Source organism: Heloderma suspectum, chromosome 1 (genome assembly GCF_057233095.1).
Source record: "Heloderma suspectum isolate Gila_16-S chromosome 1, 16-S_ref, whole genome shotgun sequence".
Lineage (NCBI taxonomy): Eukaryota > Metazoa > Chordata > Lepidosauria > Squamata > Helodermatidae > Heloderma > Heloderma suspectum.
Window position 1 is genome coordinate 261,554,333 of NC_139458.1, and position 20,732 is coordinate 261,575,064.

At 45.5% G+C, this 20,732-nt stretch overlaps 2 protein-coding genes and 1 long non-coding RNA gene across 4 annotated transcripts in view; 2 read left to right on the forward strand and 1 right to left on the reverse strand.

The window, feature by feature from the left end:
• Positions 1-10,480, reverse strand: part of FOXO1 (forkhead box O1) — a 54,590-nt gene extending 44,110 nt beyond the window's left edge. The window contains exon 1 of one of the 2 annotated variants that reach the window (XM_084826257.1): positions 9,453-10,480. In XM_084826257.1, the coding sequence (XP_084682383.1) occupies positions 9,453-10,013 (561 nt within the window). In that variant the 5' untranslated portion in view covers positions 10,014-10,480. The remainder of the gene's footprint in view (positions 1-9,452) is intronic. The other variant, XM_084826248.1, reaches the window with a different exon arrangement.
• On the forward strand, positions 10,290-20,111 carry LOC146359032 (uncharacterized). Its single transcript, XR_014786510.1, has 3 exons — positions 10,290-10,595; positions 18,619-18,723; positions 19,245-20,111. It is a non-coding gene; the product is annotated as an uncharacterized LOC146359032 (long non-coding RNA).
• LOC146359033 (uncharacterized) lies at positions 14,495-15,949 on the forward strand. The gene has a single exon (XM_084826310.1). It carries the CDS (start codon positions 14,592-14,594, stop codon positions 15,849-15,851), a length of 1,260 nt encoding a protein of 419 aa, XP_084682436.1. The 5' UTR covers positions 14,495-14,591; the 3' UTR covers positions 15,852-15,949.
• Positions 20,112-20,732: the final 621 nt, after the last annotated feature.

A 20,732-nucleotide genomic window follows, 5' to 3' on the forward strand; every position in this document is an offset into this window, starting at 1 on the left:
GCAGTCTATGGAGACTTATTAGCATGATTTGATCCGTTTTATCCTCCTAGATATTTGTATATTTGGAAGTGTTGAGAATTGCACTTACAGGTAACAATTCCACCTGCTTGCAAATGAGTATCATTTGTATTAGTTATGTCACTTCTCATTACACAGACTGAGGTTCATTTAATAAATTTAGCCACTGTGGTTTTTTTAATATTAAGTATGCACATACCACAGAGTCATCATCTCTTGAAGAAGGGATGAAGAACAAGGAAGAAAAAGAGCAAGGAAAGTAAACTCCCTAGAGATACATTTGTGATATCTGATCTGCAGGATTCCCTTAGCATAGCAGGCCTAAGTGAGAAAATTTGCCCTTCTTTAAATAATATACTTTTAGCAGTTGTGCATTTGCCACTCCTCTAAAGGAAAGTAGTGAAGTGACAAACATACTGTATTTCTTCTCTCCCCCACTCCCAATTGCAACAATATGCAGGTGTCCAGCTTCGCCATTTTCTAAACAGAGAAGGACAATGCAGTGTTATGACCACTGTGTGCTCAGCAAGTGTCAGGGGCTCTATCACTCTGCATTAAAGGGCTGGCAGATTCCTAGAGCCAAAAGAGGGAAAGCACACATGCACCTGCCGCAGAGGTGTGGTATATTCCTCTAGCTAGAAATAGTACTGCAGAACTATCTTAATTGACTTTAAACTGCTGAGCAGGCATATAAAAGTAGCAGCATTACAGTAGGAGGTAGATGGGAAGAGTCTGAGGCAGAAGAACAGGGATGGGTAAACATATCCTGAATTTTTTTTTTAAATTTGCCTCTTAAAACACAGTTGCTGGATGCTAGTCTAGTTCACAACCTCTCCAATATGAATATATGTATAATATTCATGAACATAATATTCATAAAACATATTCACCTAGGCAGCTGCATCAGTGTCATACAACTAGATAAATAGTTCAACAAGAACACGAAGGGGCAAAACTGGAAAGAAGTCATACAGAACAAGATCATCAACTGGAAATGATTAGCAAATAGCCTCAAGGCTAGTTCAGTTCATCAACCACTGCTCTTTATTTTTCACCTGTGTCTAGAAACTTTCCTACAGAGTGCTCAGGAAGATATATATGAGATTCTACTATTCCTGTGAGGTAGACTAGGCAGTGACTTGCAAAAGACCATCCAGTTAACTGCTGTAGCACACGTGAACATATAGCAGTCGCTAGAGTCGCAGTAACGTTTAGGACTGCAGAGAAAGCACCATTTAAAATTTTTCCTACCGTTTGAACTGATAAACAGCTTAGACTCAGAGAGAGAGAGAGAGAGAGAGAGAGAGAGAGAGAGAGAGAGAGAACATACTGTGATAATCTTGGGGGCCCTCTACATGGCACCACTTTCAACGTTCACTCTGTTGCTTCTGCTGTGGTACACGCACGATTTACTGCAGACTTCTCCAATGGAAAAAGCTGCTATACCCTGACATGTGGCTGTTAAAGCAAAGTAAACTGCAGCAATCTCACTGCTCTAAACGCGCAGCTGCGCAGCTACGTGAGGGTGGGGCTGCAACACTTTGGGTTTTAGTGGCTGTTTTGTATTTTAGGGGTTCTTTTGTGTCTGTCCGTTCCTCTTTGGTAAGATGTGGGTAGTCTGCTCCTTCAGTACCATGCCAACTGTTTGTGCACAATCACAGTGGCAGTCCTCCAGCCCCACACTCTTGCAATGGTTCACACATGCAAAGGGGCGTGCCCACGTGAGAGGTACGTGCCCTACCATCATTCCAAAATAGATCTCTCTGAGCTTCAGGTGTACCTCTCTATTACTGTGCAGCTGCAAAGGAACAGGGAGAAACAGGGAGGAGTGAAAAGGCATCACAGAGTGACACAATCATGAAGCATGCCTACCCCATGCCCATCGCAAACTGCAAAGTCAGTTCAAGGATGGGACAGACAGCTCAGCAATCATAGTAAACCTGCAGCAAGCTAAAAAATCACAGCAAAATGCCTCTGCAAAAATTTGCATTTTCCCTGTGAAAACCATGGTTAGGCTGTGAAGTGGCAATTGCGGCATAATGTATGTCCCAAAGGTCCTCAGCTCACAGCAGCCCCGGAGTAAAAGGCTCATGTAGATGGGGCCTTGGAAAGAAAGTAGCATAGAAGAATTTAATGCCAGACCACCTGAACTTTTTGAACTAAGAGGTCCCCATTTAGGGCCCTTGTTTGTGTAGTTCATTTCAATTATGCCCATTATGACACAGAATGAAAGCTACTATTAGCACCATAGCAATTCAAGCTGTGCAGCAGCAGATAAATGTCAAAGTCACATTCATGTTCTCATTCTAATTAGCACCCTCAGACATGATTTCCAGATAAAGAGCAGTTTCTTAAACAGCACTGTGACTCCTTATCACAGTCTCTTCAACACAACACGTATAGAAAAACTAAACCTGTATTATTCCAAAGTTTCAGTCTATTCTGTAACTTTCCATTTATTCAATATTCCTTGGTTTTTATAATCTCTATATTACCACAAGAATAAAAGGGCATATTGGCAAGAGAATGCAAAACAACATTAAATACTGATCTAGAGGATTAAACAATAAAAAGTAAGGTGAGGAAACATAATGCTATTAGTTTTTCTGAAATCATAAATAAACACTTTTCCAAATATCACAAAAAGTAAGAGCTCTTAATCCACATGCCTTGCTTTTGTTTCAATATGGCAGCACAAAGAGAAATTCTGCAACACAATTTTTTGAAGTTCTTTCCTTTCTTTTTTGTATTTGGAAGGAAGCTGGACATTTAACAAAGCAGTAAATATTCCAGGCTTGTATTCCAGCATTAGTCTGATAGCCAGAGGCAACAAGGAACTGCATGCAGGCAAGTGAGCTGGCTGGTGGGAGAGGGGCAGGGTGCACCGTCTTTCTTTTGTGCCCAACATGGACACCAAGCAGGCTGCCAGAGAAGGAAGCTCCCTCCTCCACACCCAGTAAAGAAATCCAGCCGGCAACTGCAAAGGGAAGAGCTCTCTGTCCCTTCTCTGCAAGCCCCCAGCACACTAGTAAACATTTTTGCAGGCTAGTAATTTTTGTAGGCTTATTTACATGGCCAAAATTCTTCCTAATCTTTTAGATAAAGCTCAGATATTCTACCTGCTTAAGGAATAACAGACTCTATTTGTTTATTTACAAATATGAATTTAAAACTCTCTGAATCTATCAGATATTCTGCTTCCAGAAAATTATGTGCTTGAGATCAAGTATCTGTACGTTTTGAATCATTACATCACACCCTAGCATTTCTCCTGCACAGCAGCTTATCCAGGACTAAACAATTCACTGTCAACATTCTTGAGACAGGTGGTACCTCAAACTAAGGTTCTACACTTAAATGCCTAAAACCTCACAGCAAAACCGGTATTTTTTTTCCTAAAAATTATTGGTTTTTAGGGAAATGATATTGTCCCCAGTACAATATCCCAGTGGACTTGCTGGTCTTAGAGAGGGCTGTCAAAAGGAGTCCCCCTGTCGCTTGCGTTGTGAAGCACGCAAGCATCCCCCCCAACCTGCCATTCCATGCTTTACAAAGGCTTCTGCATGCCCTATGAGTCTGAATGTTCCCACCCTAGTGGAATGGTGGTAACCAGTGGTCCCAGAATTCTGGTGGCCTTGCTCATCAATCAGAATTTGTAGTCATCATTGACCCACCTTCAAGTCCTCTGGCCATAGAGACAGAATAAGCACACTCTTCTCAATAGTAACATATGCCCATTTCCTTCTGATTTGATTTGGCATCTCCATTAATCTCTGTCAGAGAGGTAAAAGCACAATGCACCTGCATTCAATTAAGATCTTGCTTTGGATTTGTGAGGAGGGTAATGGAGTTGGCAGTTTAACTAGGTTTACCTTTGCCACAACCTGACAAAAGTTTTCTATGGGATCTCTTGTGCTGTATTGTCCATTCTCAGTGTGACGACTATGCAACGATTTCAGGCAGTTTAGGGTGCAATCCTATCATCCTTTGCGTGTTTACACAGAAAAAAAAGTCCTATAACTCCCAGCACTCCCTAGCCAGCCATGCTGGCTGGAGAATCCTGGAAGTTGTAGGACTTCTTTTCTGTCTAAACATGCATAGGACTGAGCCCTTAAACTCGGAACAGTTAGCAAAATCAGTTCTTCTGACACATTTATATATTGTATTATGCAATTGTTTTCTCTATCTGCATCTTGATAGCATGTGTGTTCTGTGTAGTATTGCAGTGGTTATATTGCACCAGTATAGTTCAAATAGGCAACAATTTTAAAACCTTGATTATTAGAGAGTTGTTATAAATCACTATCAACCTCAGCTTGCATCTGAAATGTGGGAACCATAATACAAGGTGACTGTAATCCCAACCCCCACCTGCAGAATACCACCACTGGACCACAAAAAAGGGTTCTTGTAAACAACTATCAGCCCACCCCCCACCCCCTGCCTCACATCTGCAATATGGGAATGAAATATGCCTAACTTACAAAATAGCCATAATATCTCCCAACCTCACCTTCAATATCATGATAATAATACTGGGCAGTTTATTTGTCCCTTCCTAACATAGGAAATATTCCCAGGGCAATTTAAGTAACATATTAGTATTTCCCCCACACAATATAACCACAGTTTAAAGGAATATGTACTTCTGGCTTTGATTCTACTTTTTGGAGGGCAAGATGAGAGGGAGACAATGTTGTCAAATCACTGCAAAGTCATGGGTTTCTACATGATTTCTTATGAGCGGCTGTCACTTTTTCCACTCTGATAGTCATAGCGTCAAAAGTAACCAGGAAATCTGGTTTGCAGACAAAGGAATTGTCAGCAAAGTACTTTCTTATGTCTATGCCTCTGGCACATGCAGAGATCTCCCAAGAGGGAAAGGGTTCATTTCACAATGGGCTTTAAAGACAGCAGTGAAAGATTCTCAGTGCTTTAGGGGCAACTTCCAGACAAGGCTTTTATTGTGCAACCACAGAGGGTCCAGACGATGTTGTCTTCAATGTGTTGCTCTCCCGTGTTTTCCCACCACTTCTTCCATCTTTTTTCTTACTAGAAAAAACCCATTAAGGAGGAAAAGACAGAAGAGATGCGCAATGCCCTTTAATTGGTAGCACTAAGAGCCCTCTGGAAGCTCCGTAGCCTCGCATGAAGCGAGAGACTGACCTTTCCCTTCCCACAAGTTCTCTGCATGTGCCAGAGAACTTCAGAGAGAAGCAGGGTCCGTCTCTCCTGCGTAGCATAACATGAGAGATCCCCCCCACCCACTTGCACACCTAAAGTTATCTGTAATGTATGAAGGACTCCAAAAAGAAAAGAGGGCTCTCACTTTATGCTTGCCAGGCAGGCACAAGTGGTCACAGTAAGAGATCTATGGTCAGTGCTGGAGACCTGTTGACTACACCTGTGAACTTCTGAAGCACCAGAGTGGGGATAGCCATATTGCTGTTTGCTGCTTTAAAGGGGTGGGGAAGATGTGTGTTTTAGCACTGCGGACAGATCATAGCTTTCCAAGACTAAATAAAGGTTTCTTTTTTTAAAGAAGAAGGTGGTTATGAAATGGGGTAGAAATGCTCATGTGCCTAAGGGCACAGCACATTAGTACTCAACCTCTAAAGATTAATGAAAATTAAACCTTCAGGAAGAACCACACTTTCCCTCAGTGACAAAATACTATGCTTTGAGTGCTGGAAAATGGAAATATTCAGGCAACAGAAGTACTTCCTATGGGAATGGTACAGATCCCTCAAAACTGAAGAGCATCTGTATTTTTATTGCACAGCCTCCCCTGCATACACAGACAGAGAGAAAACTGAGATATCTAATTCACATTCGTATACTGATACTATTTTGGCAACCAGTTATACTCCTGCCTTATTCTTTCAGTCCAGAGAACGAGTAAAACTAGATTATTCAGATTTACTTAACCAGAATTCACATAACTGCCAGTAGGAATGGAGAGTAGTTTTCCACGAATGCTAAAATACATACTCAAGTTACACTGAAATCTATATTAGCATTCATACCTCATGCATGCTAAGTGAATGCTGCGCAACCAAAACCCTGACCCAGACTCAAATCCTGTCCTCAGAGGCTCCCCATATGAACCTACTATAACAACCATGGTATTCCAAACAGCTTAAGTACAAAGGATGGAGAAGAGTGCTATGAGAGCACCCCTTGGGCAGGCTAGAAAAAGTAGTATCAGAGGTCTCAAGAAAACTGATGTACACAGGCTGGATGGCACTCCTAGGACAAAATGAAATGTTGTTTAATCTCTTCCCAGAATTTACAATAAGCCATTGTCTCTAAGATTAGATTTAGTAGATTAAGATTCACCAAAAATATTAAATTAAAGATTAGTACAAACATTTAAAGACACAGAGTTGTTGTAGTCAATTGGTGTTCCTTTGCTGACAGAATGCTCTTTGATCCAGCTGAGGCTTCCATCAGTGGAACAGGGAGGGAGGTGTTTTCGGCAATTCCCCCTTCCCCCTGCAGTCCCCACATCACCTCCCATGAAGTGGAAGCCTCCACTGGATCAAAGAGCCTTCCGTCAGCAGAGTGACACCAATCGGATGCAACCCACATGCAGATTGCTCATTGCTTGTAAACACACCAATCACTGTACTTTCCATAAACATTACAAGATTCAGTTAATGCAGATGCTTCATGAACAAGCTCACAGTACAAGCAGCCCTCACTGGGACAAACTGCAGAGGGTAGCCCTGTTTGTTTTCACTGAAACGGACCAAGCCTTGTCACACCTTAGATACTTACACATATACTGTGGCATAAAATGGGCTTTGGCCTACAAAGGTTTATGCCACAATACATTTGTTAGTCTTTAAGGTGCCCCAAGACATAATAACCAAGAGTGCCTTACAGCTCCTTCCCCAACTCCCTTTACAATAGTAACGTTGTATAGAATAAACATGGAGAAACTGCTTAACAGAAATTTAAAAGCAAATGCAAATTTAAAATGTTAACTTCTTGAATAATTTCACACAATGAAAATGTAAGTTCTTTATGGGCCTCAGAACTTTTGCTGCTTGTGATCATCCCAACACACACACACACACCACCACCACCGCCGCTTGTAGAGACTAGCATCAAACAGAGGTCATGTGCACCTATTAATTCATTCAAATGGACTACTTCACAAATTAGTGAGAGGTCCGATATGCTTGTTGCAAGATGCAGTAACAATATGAAGACCACAAACTATTTTTGTATGAGCCTTGTAAATTTCACAGTCTCTTAAGATCCCCGGTTTAAATTAAACAAGCAGACTTTTAAAGCCCTCAGAGCTGCAGAGATATTTGAGAAGGGAAGCCATAATTCATGGCTGCTGCTTATTATCATTATTTCTCATGATTTGTCAAAGGCAGGTTTCACATGAAGACTGCACAAAGCAAATTTTGTGGAATGAGTCCAAGTCCAGTTTTAGTTTGGCATCAGCTAAGTGCATGGCAATTACTTGGGCCTAATTATATGCAGCCTAACAGCACATGAAGTATTGCCTATGTAGACCTTGCACAGCTTTGCATGTGACACAGTATTTACCAGGATAGATTTTAACGGAGTAAAAAAGCTGCTCTCTCCACCCCCACCCCCAAGTAAAAAGCTTTTTTTAAAACTTGGGATTCATGAAGAATGAAAATCTTTGGCATGTTTCATTGTATTTGTGAAGTCCAGTTGCTGGAACTGCAGTCCAACTAGCCAGTTCAAGAGACAAGGAATTGTATCAACTGCGCAGTTAGTTTAAGATAAAACTTAAAACTTAATTCCTGAATCTGGAAATTTCCCTTCTTCATTTGCTGAACTAACACACTGCTGATAAATCATCACATTAACTCACACAGTAATTTTATGTTTGGGGTACCTAGTAAATAGCACCTTGGTCAGCAGCTACTTTTTTTCTTTTTTCTTTTTAAGGGAGTGAGGTATGGAAGGACCAATACCCCATCTCCTCCCGGAAAATGGCCTGCTGCCAAATCCCATTATCACATTGTGCTCATCTGCATTCCTATTTTTCGTCTGCCAAATCTGACCCAGGGATTGCCAGGCAGTTACTTACCCTTAGCATAGTTGTTCAGCTGGAGACTCTTTTTTGTTTTATTTTCAATTATCAAACCATATTACAGGGAATCCATTGCCAATCTGCAGTAATTTTGCTTACTCTATTAATAATTTAGATTTTCCCATTTTGCCGATAAATATTAGTAAATACCATTTTGCTCTGTCCAAAACTAAGTTTTCCTGGAAAATCCTGCATGCAATATCCATAGTATAATGGATCCCACACTACCTACATGGCCAGTGCCCAGTTCAGGGTCCATCAGAAGCTATCTACCCCAAAGATCAACTATAAATTTTTTTATACCTTTTGACATTTTACCTATTGTAAGGAAGACCAAAAGGTTAAGAGTCACAACATGTTCTTTTTCTTTATACCAGGGGGGCATCGGTTCAAAGATATGTTATTAATAAACAGGTGTGTGGCAACTATTTCCTTTCACAGAGAAAGTTTACATTTCTGAGATACTGAGTTATTATATTTGTTTCTACTAGAATGTACAGTCTCTCAAAGCTAGCTTGTGTAGAAGATGGCAATTGCTATGTTTTGTAACAGGTTTCAGGGAAGGGACGCACAGGCATCTGTCTTAGTACTAAACTATGCGGAAGCAATATGGCAAGGTACCAACCAACCTCACATATGTTCCTACATCTAGACCTGTAACCTATTCAATTTATCACCAACTACACCTTAGTGGAACAAAGCAAGCAAACTGCCTACTGTTGAAGTGCCCGAGAGGCGCCCCACCACTATGCTCTGCAGGGCTGATTCCCCGTCACTTTTAGGGGCCTCTCAAATCTGCCAGAGGAAATGACACAGCTGTACTTGCAAGCCAGCTGCCTACCGAGTTACACATCCAGCACTATTAACTTTGACAAAGGCAGGAAGGCAGAAAACTATCTGGGGAATTGTCCCCTGCTCAGATCTGTAAGTGCCTAACGGTCTCCCGGTTCGCTACGCCTCAGTTGCGATCATCGTGAGCTGAAACTCGTCGTGCAGATCGAAAACAGAAGAAAACAAACCCCACGTAACACCCACCACCCAAGCATGCCCCAGCGTCAGTACACAAGTGGCGCAAACCAAAGGAAAAAGCAATGCAGGCGGACAAGCGGGGCAATTACCCCACTGCATATGCAGATTTGCCGGGCTGGGGAAGGGGAGGGGATCATGCTGCAATGGTCCTGCGCTTTCCACCTCCATCCTCCGATTTGCTGGCCTTACCCCCACCCCCGATCAACGCAGATCGTTAGCAGCAAAACAGAGCTTGCGTCCTTCCACTTTTCCTACATGCCAAAGCAAACTTTGCGAGCGTAGCGTTGGGAGCGCAAAGCCCACCGCCCACCCCTTCGCTAACCTTCCACCCGGCGGAGCTGTTGCTGTCCCCCTTGTCCTTGAAGTAGGGCACGTTCTTGACCATCCACTCGTAGATCTGGGAGAGGGTGAGCCGCTTCTCGGGGGCGCTCTCGATGGCCTTCGTGATGAGGTCCGCGTATGACAAGTTGCCCCAGGCGTTGCGGCGGGACGAGCTGCTCTTGCGAGGTCCCGCCACAGAGGCCAAGGCGGGCCCGGCCGCCTGCTGCTGCGGGTGCTGGAGGCAAGGGAAGTCCCCGCAGAGGCAGCCGCCGGCAGCCCCGAGGTCTCCCGCCCCGGCAGCAGCCGAGCCGCCCGCGCCCGCCTCGAAGCCCTCGCCGCCGCCAGCCTCCAGCAAGCTCAGCAAGTCGCCGCCGGGCGAGGAGGCGCACAGGGCCGCGACCCGCCCGCAGCGGGACGGAGAAACGGCCCTCGCCGGAGCGGGCGTCTGTCCCGGGCTGGACGGGGCGAGCTCCGGCCGGGGCAGCGGCCAAGTGCAGGAGCGAGGGCGGGCGAGCGGCTGGAAGTCAGGGTCGGTCTCCACGGGCTGAGGCGCCTCAGCCATGGCGGGGGGAGGCGAGGAAGAAAGCAGCAGGCGGCGGGGCGAGGCGGGAGGTTCCGCTCGCCTGGCAGCGGCCTCCTGTGGAGCGCCAGCCGCCGACCGCAGAAGGCGCCGCCGTGCGCCCGCCCCTGGCTCGCTGGCTGAGCGACTGGCGGGCGGCGCGGGCGCGACAGGCTCCTCGGCTCGGCGGCCCGGCTGAGCGACTACCTCCAGCGCCGCCCCCTTTTGCCCGGGGCTGAAGGACGGGCGGCCCAATGGCGGCCCCGAAACAGCCCTCGAGGCGCTCCTCGGGGGCGGAGCCTGGCTCGGGGGCGGCGGGCGGTTCTTGCGCTGGAGGAGGAGGCGCCTGCCCCGGCCCTCTTCTTTTGCTCGGCTCCGAAGCGGAGCGGGAGGGAAACAGAGGCTGCGGCCTGGCCAGCGACACACCGAGAACCGCCTGCGGCCAGGGACGAAGGCGAGCGTCGAGGGCCCCCCCTGCGGCCTTCAGCGCCTCTCCCGTTCCTTCCGGCCCTGAGGGGCCTCTCTTTCTACGAAGGCCTCGAGTTTATCGCTCCTTTCGTGAGCGGGAGGAAGAGTACACGAAGGGTGCGTGCGTGTGTGCGTGAGAGAGAGAGTGAGAGAGAGCGGGGGGAGAGGGAGAGAGTGTGTGCGTGCGTGCGTGCGCGGGGGGGGAGAGAGGTTAGGGTGTGGTTGTGGCGAGCAAGACTTTGGCAGGCAGGATGTGAGGGTGGAGGGTGTAGTAGCGGAAAGTGCGAATGCCACTATCCGGGGAGGACAGAATAGTTATTATAAGAGACACTACAGCAGTGTCCCGCTGGTTTACCAGTCTTCAGCCAATCTTTATTATTCTAGCCTTTCCCTAATCTACTAAATCTCATCTAAATTTAGTTATCCAGAGTTAGTTATATTTATCTTCTGTCTTAGAAGATAACTTTTTTTTCTTGTATCACATTTTTATCCTGACCTTCCTTCAGGAAGATCAGGATGGAATATCCGGTTCTCCCACCCACCCACAGCTTTTTATATTTCTTTTAAAATATTTATATATCTCCTTTCATAAATATAGCCCAGCGGTTTACAAAGTTAAAATGAAACACTAAAACAATAAGCAAATACAAACAACAACAAGAAAAACTACATAGCAAAACAGTACCAGAAATAGAGCAGTCAGTTCTGAAGGCCAGTTGAAATAAAAAGGATTTTACTTGCAATCAGAAAGCCAGCAGAGATAAGGAAGTACAAAGATCTCTTCATAGGGGAGGGGCTGCAACAGCAAAGGCCTTGCTCCTGATGGAGACTAATCTAGTCTCCCCATGGGATGGAGTCTGGAGCAGGGCCTCATCAGAAGGCAATAACTGCCAGGGAGCTTCAGGTGGTGAAGACACTCCCTGAGATAATCAGGACTCCAGCATTAAAGGCATGAGGCATTAAAGGTAGGAACCAGCACTTTGATTTGGGCCTAGAAATGAACTAGCAGCCAGTGCATAGAACTGTAGAGCTGGAAGGGGTTGTGAAGGTAATCTAATCCAACACCCTGCTTAATGCAGGATCTGCAATGCAGAATGCAACTCCAACGTTTCCGAGAGGTAGCTGTCCAGCATCTACATCAAAAAAGCCTCTAGCAAAGGTGAGCCAACCACCTCCAGTCCTCTCCCAAGACAAACCATCCCACTGTCAGAGCTCTTACCATTTGGTAGTTTCTCCTAATGTTTAGCCAAAAACGATTTCCATGAAATTTCCACCCATTGGAGCAACTGCGAAAAATTTCTACCTGCTCTCCGGAGCAACCAAGAACAGTCCTTCAGATATTCAGAGACAGCTATCATGTATCCACTGAACCTTCTCTTTTCCAGGCTAAACATACTAGTGTTGTGCTGAAAAATTATTCCACATTTTTTTACTATTGTCACTCAATTTGATAGAAAATAAATTGCTTTGGAAAAGAAATTCAAAGGAGAAGAAACTTTTAGAGAAATTCTCAGAGGCTGAATTCGAGATTTTTGTACTTACCTTATGATGTAGCTGAGGAGTATGCATGTGTGTCCTGTTTTTCATTGTACAATCTCTGGCAGCCTGTAATCTCCTTGACTTCCCACACAAAGCCCAGGGGAAGACACTTGAAGTAATTCTTCCCATAGGGCTTTACAGACCAGGAAGTGTAGGCAGCTGGGAAGGCTGCAGAGCAATGGAAAGAAGCGTAATAGAAAGAAAACACACACACAGCACCCTCTGCCACCTCACAGTGATTTGGTAAGCTCAAAAACACCACCCAAATAAATTTAAGATAAACTATAAAATGCCTTGAGAATGAGACGGAAAAATGGAAGCCTCTTTAGTGGGGGAAGAAGACGGAAAAATGGAAGCCTCTTTAGTGGGGGAAGAAAACTTTCCGGAAATTGGAGAACAGATTTGACATAGCACTAACTCCACCTCTTCCCTGAAGCTGGACATAGTCCTGCCCTCACACCTTCTACAGGGCTTTTAGGGAAGTAGCAGTATTATAAGAATCTAAATTGGGGAAAATGTATTCACAATCATCCCTCATAAATTTGGAAGACCCCGGGAAAGGTGCTGAACCGTGAAGAATGGCAACCAGAATTGACCCAACGTTTCTCAGAAGACATTTTTCTCAGAAAAGTTCTGAGTTTTTCTTTTCTTACCACTTTGGAAATGAAATACTACCTTGCAGAATTTTCTCCAAATTTTCTTCTCTTAGGGTGGTTGTGGCTTTCCCCCTGTGCCCCCCACCCCACAATGCCCCAGAACAATGCTAGGTATAGGGTATTGTGGAGGATGCAAAATAGGCGTCAGGTTGCCAACACAGTTGCTGCTGTTGCCAGTTACAGTGGCAGCATGCGCACACGCACACATACACACAAAACCCTTAGGAAAAAAGGAAGAAGCTGTGCTACGTCCCCTGCCAATGGTGAGCCCTACCTGTGAGAACGGTTGGAGAATTTCTCCTTCCCTTGGAGAAAGTGAGTGAAATTGTCCTAACGGTTTCTCTGCCCACAAACAGGATGAAGAATTTCAAGAGGCCATTTGTGCACAGCTCTAAAACATACCCAGCTCTTGTAACTGTTCCTCATAGCACTTGGTTTCCAGACCGCTCACCATCCTGTCCCCTCATCTGTGTTTCTTCCATTTTGTCAATGTCCTTCTCAAAAGTGGCCCCCAGAACTGGACAAAGTAGACGTAGCCTGACCGTCACAGAATAGAGTGGAACTGTGAGAGGCCACGGAGGGGTGAAAGTCTGGCTAGCCTCACATAACCCCACCTGAAGGTAATTACGGCACTCCCGAAGGAGGTGGGAGCTGGCTGCCACATGCAGCTAATGAGCCCAAGCAACAATGGGCAAGATATAAGGATGGAGGAAAGGCCAAGGAGGGGAGGAGGAGGAGATGTTGAGGAGTCCTGTTTGTGAAGCTGGACAACATACAGGCAAGTTTTCTGTTGGGGACGCTAATTGGAGAATACCTTTGAGAAAACCTTAGCCTCTGTGATGAGCCAGCTATCTCTTGTTTAGTGCCTAGCCGGAAAAATATTTAGCTTTCTCGAAGAACTGAGAGAGACTAAACATCTCCGAGAGGCATTATTGTTAGCAGCTTATCACAAGTGGTGGCCTATACAGGGAAGAATTTATTCCCTGTTTTCAGAAATATGAACCCAGGGGAGAAAAAAGAGTGAAATTGATTTTGCTGCGTTTAGTGAATAGATAGCAAAATCGCAGGGAGAATTGTTGTAATGGCTAGTATATTGAGCCAACAGGCAGTGCAGGAAGCCCTGGTAAGGGAAATGACCTTAAAAAGGCCAATGGCTCCATTGGTAGCAGAACAGGCACCAAATACAATCTTTAAGCTGACAAGGTTGACCAAGGGGGATGATATAGAAGCTTCTCCAGTGACCTTTGAGTGTATAGCTGCAGTGGCTAGGTGGCTGAGAGCACAATGGGCATCTCTGCTAGCTCCTTATTTAACAGGCCCAAACAGTATACAGATCTCTTAATACTGCTGATGCCTGAGACTATAACAAGGTAAAAGCAGCCATTTTGGTTAGGGATGTACGAAAAGCACATTCGCGGATTATGTTTATGGTTGGGGGGGAGGCGTTCCTCCCCTTGGAATCCTCGCTGGGGGGGAGGCGCTGCGTTCCTCCCCCCCCCCCCCCCCGGAATCCTGGCCGGCCGTCTGTGCTCCGCAGGGATTCTGTGGAGCCGTCAGCCGGCTCTGCCAGCAGCCGGACATCCGGTCACTGGCTAGCAGGGATGCAAATGGCGGCGGCCATAGCCGCCGCCGTTTGCATCCCTCCACTCAGCCGTGATAGGCTATGTAAATGTTTATGTAGCCTATCACGGCTGACTTAAAAAACAACAACAACAATGCGCGTATGCAAATGGCGGCCATGGCCGCCATTTGCATTCTTTATTTTGGCACGTCTTAGTCTACGTAAACATTTACGTAGACTAAGACGGCGAAAATATGGGGAACGCAAATAGCATAGTGGACGCTATTTGCGTTCCCCCTTATTTTCGCTGTCTTAGTCTACGTTTGTGTACGCGCGTTTTTGTTTTTAAAGTCAGACATGATAGGCTACGTAAACATTTACATAGCCTATCACGGTTTTTTAAAAAAACCTAGCCATGATAGGCTACGTAAATCTTTACGTAGCCTATCACTTTTTTTTTTTTTAACTGGAAATGGTGGTAGCGGCAGCCGGTCGGAAGACCGGCCGCCACCGCCAGGAAGATCCGCCCAAGGTAAGTCTCGTCCCGGGGGGCGGGGGGGTGGCAGGGCATTCCGCCACCGATTTCGGGGGGCCAAATGCACTGGCATTCGGCCTCCCCGAGATTGGTGGCAGAATTTTCGTACATCCCTAATTTTGGTTAAATATCAAATAACTGAAGAAACGTACAGGCAACAGTTTAGGAGCTATGTCAGGGCCAAAGGAGAGACCTGCCATGAAACTACCACTGCCCTAGAAGAATTGGCATGGAAGTGGTTAAAACCTGCAGGTCCAAATGGGGATGCTGTAATGGACAAAGTTGTTATTGAACAATTCTTGCTAATGATGCCACCTAAATGCCAGTCTTTGGTCATATGCCATCATCCTCCCAAGTTGGAAAATGCTACTGGTCTTATGGACAATTGTCTAGCCGCTGAAACGCCTTTTGGTGGCTTAGAAAAGACAACAACTGATAAGCTGGGTGGAGATAGTATGGAAGAGAGATGGCCCAGAGGTTCAGATGGCAGATATATGGGAGGTAAGAGAGGACAACTTCGGGGTCCTGATCCTGCCGAGGAATGGAAAGGCCTACCCAGGTATAATACTTTGCCCACATGGAAGGGAAAGACTCCTATGAATGGAGGAGGGGGAGCTGAAGGAAGCATCCCTACCCGGGAAACAGGAAAAGAAAGGGTCCCAACAGAGAGGATCCCAACTCAAGATAAGTCACAGGGACCTTGTTTTACTTGTGGGCAGATTGGACAGTATTGGAGAGATTGCCCCATGATGGAATGTGATTACCTGGAGTCTGCAACATGGACTCGTTGTGTGAAGGCAAAGGGAGACACTCCTTTGTGGGTACAGGCTCAATTATGGGGCCAGACCGTAAAAGCTCTCCTAGATAAAAGAAGTGCCGTTACAATAGTGAGGGCAGATTTGGTGCCTTCTGGGATCCCTAAATGGGGTCCTCAGGCCCTGAAGGGTATTCATGGAGATAAGGGTTGTCAGCCCTCTGTGCTGACAACCATAGAGGTTGAACCATATGAGGACTCCTTAGTGGTGTCAGTAACATCAGACTTATCCAGTAATGTACCCTTGGGAATAGACTTTCCTTACTAGAAACAGATACTGGAAGAAAATTGTATCCTACAAGAGAGAGGGGCAGGAGCTGCTTTTCTTTCAGAACCAGTGGGAGAAGAAGGAACCTCTACATCACAAGAAGTCCCTCTGCTGCTCTTTGGGGATGTGATCCAGAGTTTCGAGAATGGCAAATGCAAAATGCCTCCTTACAAACGATAAGGGACATGGTGGCTATAAGGGAAGGAGAGGTTGTAAATGGAAGAAGAGCCCAGAGAGAACCACACTTTAAACTGGTGAATGGAGTATTATGGAGGGTGACCCACTCTTCACCAAGAAGGCAAATAGTTTGCCAAATACTATTTCCACGTAGGTGTAGACAAGAGGCCTTTGTATCAGGCCCTTAGTTCTAGATGGGTAGGTCATTTTGGGATAGCAAAAGCACTAGCAAGATTGTTGGGGTACTTCTTTTGACCCTCTATAGGGGAAGGTGTGAAGACGTTTTGCAGCACCTGTGAGCATGGTCAGAAGGCTAGTTCTCGGCTTCCTGCTTACATTTAATGCCCATAGTGGGGGAGCCTTTTTCAAAAATAGGAATGGACTTCATTGACCCTCTAGAACCGCTAGGGGGAACCGCTTTGTGTTAGTAATATAGTGGACTCTGCAACTAAGTTTCCCGAAGTATATCCCATGAGGTCTAAGAAAGCCCCTGGGGTGGCAAGCGCTCTAGTGAACCTATTTTTGCAGGTAGGAATACCCCAAGAAATAATTACAGATCAAGGAAGGAGCTTTATGTCTTCAGTGTTCACACAACTTTGCCAGCTGCTGCAAATAAAACGTCTGAAAACATCAGTGTACCACCTTCAATTGATGGGTTGGTAGAGAGATTTAATCAAACCTTAACATCTATGATAAGTGTACAGATGAGCACCATGCCCAATGGGATCGTTACCTGCATCCCCTTACATTTGCCATCAGAGAGGTGCGTCAAGCATAATTAAAGAAGGTCCTATTTCAGTTATTATATAGCCATAAGGTGCGAGGATCCTTGGCACTACTGGCAGACAAGTGGGTTTGGGATCCCAAGAGGAGATGGAAGTGGAGCCATATATCCAAGACTTGTAGACACAGTTGTCTAATATGAGTAAAGTGGCCCAGAGACAGTTACAGGAGACACAGCAACGCCAAAAACAATACTATGATCGCCATGCCAAAGACCAAACTTTATTACCTGGTGATAAGGTGTTGGGGTGTCATGCACAGTACTTGGGAGGACTGAGGGGGGCCCTTGGCAAGGACCCTATGAAGTCCTGCAGAAACTAGACAGGTAAAGATGGCATGGGCCCAGTCCCAGGTGATGAACATGCATCTCAATCAGTTGAAAAAATGGAGAGAGGGGGAGGTTCTCCTGAGACTCTGTCCTCCTCCTCGGGAAGAGTGTTTCTTTCCTGGAAAAGAGGAAGGGGAGGAAGTCTTACCAGCTGTAGACCCCTCACATTTAACAGAAGAGCAGTAGCAGCAGGTTGCCTACCTCCTGCAAAAACATAGGGCCTTGTTTTTTTACCTTGCCAGGATTAGGGATGTACAAAAGTCCCTTACCTGATCCCGAAGCTTGATTCGCAGTGGGGGGGAGGCGCTCCATCCCTCCCCCTGAAATTCTGGCTGGGGGGAGAGGCGCCCCGTCCCCACTGAAATTCTGGCCGGGGGGGAGGTGCCCCATCCCTCCGGCCGCGAATCCTCCTGTCCTGCCAGGACGCAAATGGTGTTGCATCCCTGTAAATGTTTACGTAGCCTATCATGGCTGAGTGAGGAAAAAAAAAACCCGCGTGTACGCAAATGGCGGCACCCATGGGTGCCGCCATTTGCGTTCCTTATTTTGGCACGTGTAGTCTACGTAAACATTTACGTAGACTACAGCGAAAATAAGGGGTATTATTGCATACGCGCGGGTTTTTTTTTTCTTCACTCAGCCGTGATAGGCTACGTAAAGATTTACGTAGCCTATCATGGTGTTTTTTAAAAATCTAGCCATGATAGGCTACGTAAATCTTTACGTAGCCTATCACGTGTTTTTTTTTTTTTTTTTACTTGGAAATGGTGGCAGCGGCAGCCGGTCAGAAGACCAGCTGCTGCCGCCGAACCACCGCCGCCAGGGACATTCGCACAAGGTAAGTCCCGTGGGGGGGTGGGGGGGCAGACCGTTTCTCCACCAATTTCGGGGGGCCGAATGCGCTGGCATTTGGCCTCCCCGAGATTCGTGGAGAAATTCTCTGAAATCCCTAGACAGGATGGACACCAGTTATATGCCATGAGAGTCAGGCTGACCTTGGCAAGGTGGTGAGAACTCCTTCAAGCACTCTACCAAGGAAACTCTGGGAGCCAGTAAAAAACTTAGGTGCAGGAGATGCTCTGGCTGAAGGTGATAGAGCCTTCCCATAGTCCTTGGCATAGATAAATGGTGATTGTGCCAAAGCCTGGGGATGCTATAAGACTCTGTTTCGACTTCAGACCTATGAAGCAGATCTCTCATTTTGATGCCTATCCTGTGCCATGGGTAGATACCTTACTAGACCATCGGGAAGAAGCTCGATATCTGACCACTTTAAACATGACTAAAGGGTGCTGCCAGATTCCTCTCACACCTTGGTCTAAGATGGCTTTTGCCACTCCATGGGACCTGTACCAGTTCAGGACAATGCCATTTGGGTTAAAGGGGGTGACAGCCACATTTCAAAGATTGGTAATTTTTTTTGTTGGCTCCCTCTCAAGATTGTGCCACTATTTACACTGCTGATGTGATTATATTTAGCAAAGCATGGGAGGATCATCATCATCTGAAGTTGGTCTTCACAACCATCGAGGCAGCAGTCCTACATCTCAAATCAGCTAAATGCCATGTGGTAAAGACCCCCAGGTTCAGTATTTAAGTTATCTCATGGGACAAGGGGAAGTATGGCCAGTAGCAAGTAAAATAAGGGCTTTACAAGACCTTCCCATTCTATCCACACAGAAAACAAGTGTGACAGTTGTTGAGATTGATGGGTTAGTATAGTAGATTTGTACCCTTATTATTTACTTTAACAGCTCCATTAACAGTTTTGCTTCAAAAGAAAGTGGATGAACCCCTGCCTTGGACTGGGGAGGGTCAAAAAGCATTGGATACAGTACTTTCAATACCAGTGCACCCTCCAGTCCTCAAAGGTCTGGACTTTGAGAGACCTTTCGTACTAGCCATCGATGCTTCAGAGGTAGGAATTGGAGTGGTCCTCTCTCAGGAATATGAGGGAGTAGAATATCCAGTCCTGTACCTAAGTAGGAAACTGTTCCGTAGAGAATGCTACTACTGAACAGTAGAAAAGGAAGGTCTGGCTATGAAGTGGTCTACGTGTGCCTTATAGTACTATCTGCTGAACAACCGCTTTGTTGTAATTACAGACCATGCAGAACTCCATTGGCTCCACACCATGAGCTGTCACAATGCTCGGGTACAGTGGTGGATGATAGACCTGCAACCTTTACAGTGAAGCACAGGTCTGGAAGTAAACATAGTAATGCAGGTTTCTTGTCCCATTGGATGTCAAACTCAGGAGTGGCCAATGGGAATGAAGGGGTGATTTCTTTCAGGGAAGGAGTATGTGAGAGGCCATGGAAGTGTGGAAGTTTGGCTAGCCTCACAACCCCACCTGAAAGTAATTACGGCACTCCCAAAGGAAGTGGGAGCTGGCTGCCACATGCAGCTAATGTGCCCAAGCAACAATGGGCAAGATATAAGAATGGAGGAAAGAACAAGGAGGGTGGAGGAGATGCTGAGGAGTCCTGTTTTTGAAGCTGGGCAACATACAGGCATGTTTTCTGTTGGGGGCACTAATTGAGACCGGGAATACCTTTGAGAAAACCTTAGCGCCTGTGATGAGCCAGCTATCTCTTGTTTGGTGCCTAGCTGGAAAAATATTTAGCTTTCTCAAAGAACTGAAAGACTAAACAACTCTGAGAGGCATTATTGTTAGAAGCTTATCACAAGAACCGTTACTTCTCATGATCCTGTTAATACAACCTAAACTTGCATTCACTTTTTTAGTAGCTACATCATACTGCTGACTCGTGTTCAGCTTATCATTGACTAAGACACCTAGATCCTTTCCAATATACGTTATTTTTTGTAATGTTTTTATTGTATTTTAATGTGTTCTATTGTTTTAATCTATTTTAAATTGTTTTGTAAGCTGTGTTGAGTGCCATTTTTGGTAGAAAGGCAGGGTATAAATCAAAGAAATAAATAATATACTGCTACTATATGTACTGAAGAATAATATCAATAAGTTTTTAATTTTTTTTTAAGCTGACTGGATACACATGCAAAACCGTATGAGCGATAGGATAAAACAACCAAAGATAAACGCAACCAGCTAACCCTGATTTACCCAGGTCCATTATTCAAGCAGTATCTTACAGCCCTTGGTCCATCTGTCCTCAATAGGTTCTCCAGCTCCAGCACCTCTGACTCTTTCTTCCCTTTAGGACTCTGTCCTTCTTTCCTTCCTTCTTTCTCCCTCTCTCTTCTAACTCTCTGCCTCTAACTTTTATCTTCTAAATTATTTTCTCTTTCCAACTTCAACTGATCAGGAGGATAATTTCTTGTTCATTGCTGCCAGCTAAGGGTTGTATCCAGTTGAGTCCTACTTAGAGTAAACCCATTGAAATGAATGGGTCATAAGTTAGACTAATATTTGATACAAGTTTCCATTTCCTGAGTTAAATATTTTCTTCTTTTAACCTCATGTTGAACTTTATAACCTCCTGACTTCTATAATCTTAGCTAAACTTTTGACTTCTAAACTATTAACCTTATAGCCAGGGCCAGCCTGCCCAAGCTGGCGGATCTGGAAGGGCAGCAAATCCTAGATGCCCTACCACTGGGAGCTC

What these genes read in the sequence shown, in the direction of transcription:
- LOC146359033 (XM_084826310.1), top strand. Translation starts at nt 14,592, where the DNA reads ATGATAGGCTACGTAAACATTTACATAGCCTATCACGGTTTTTTAAAA.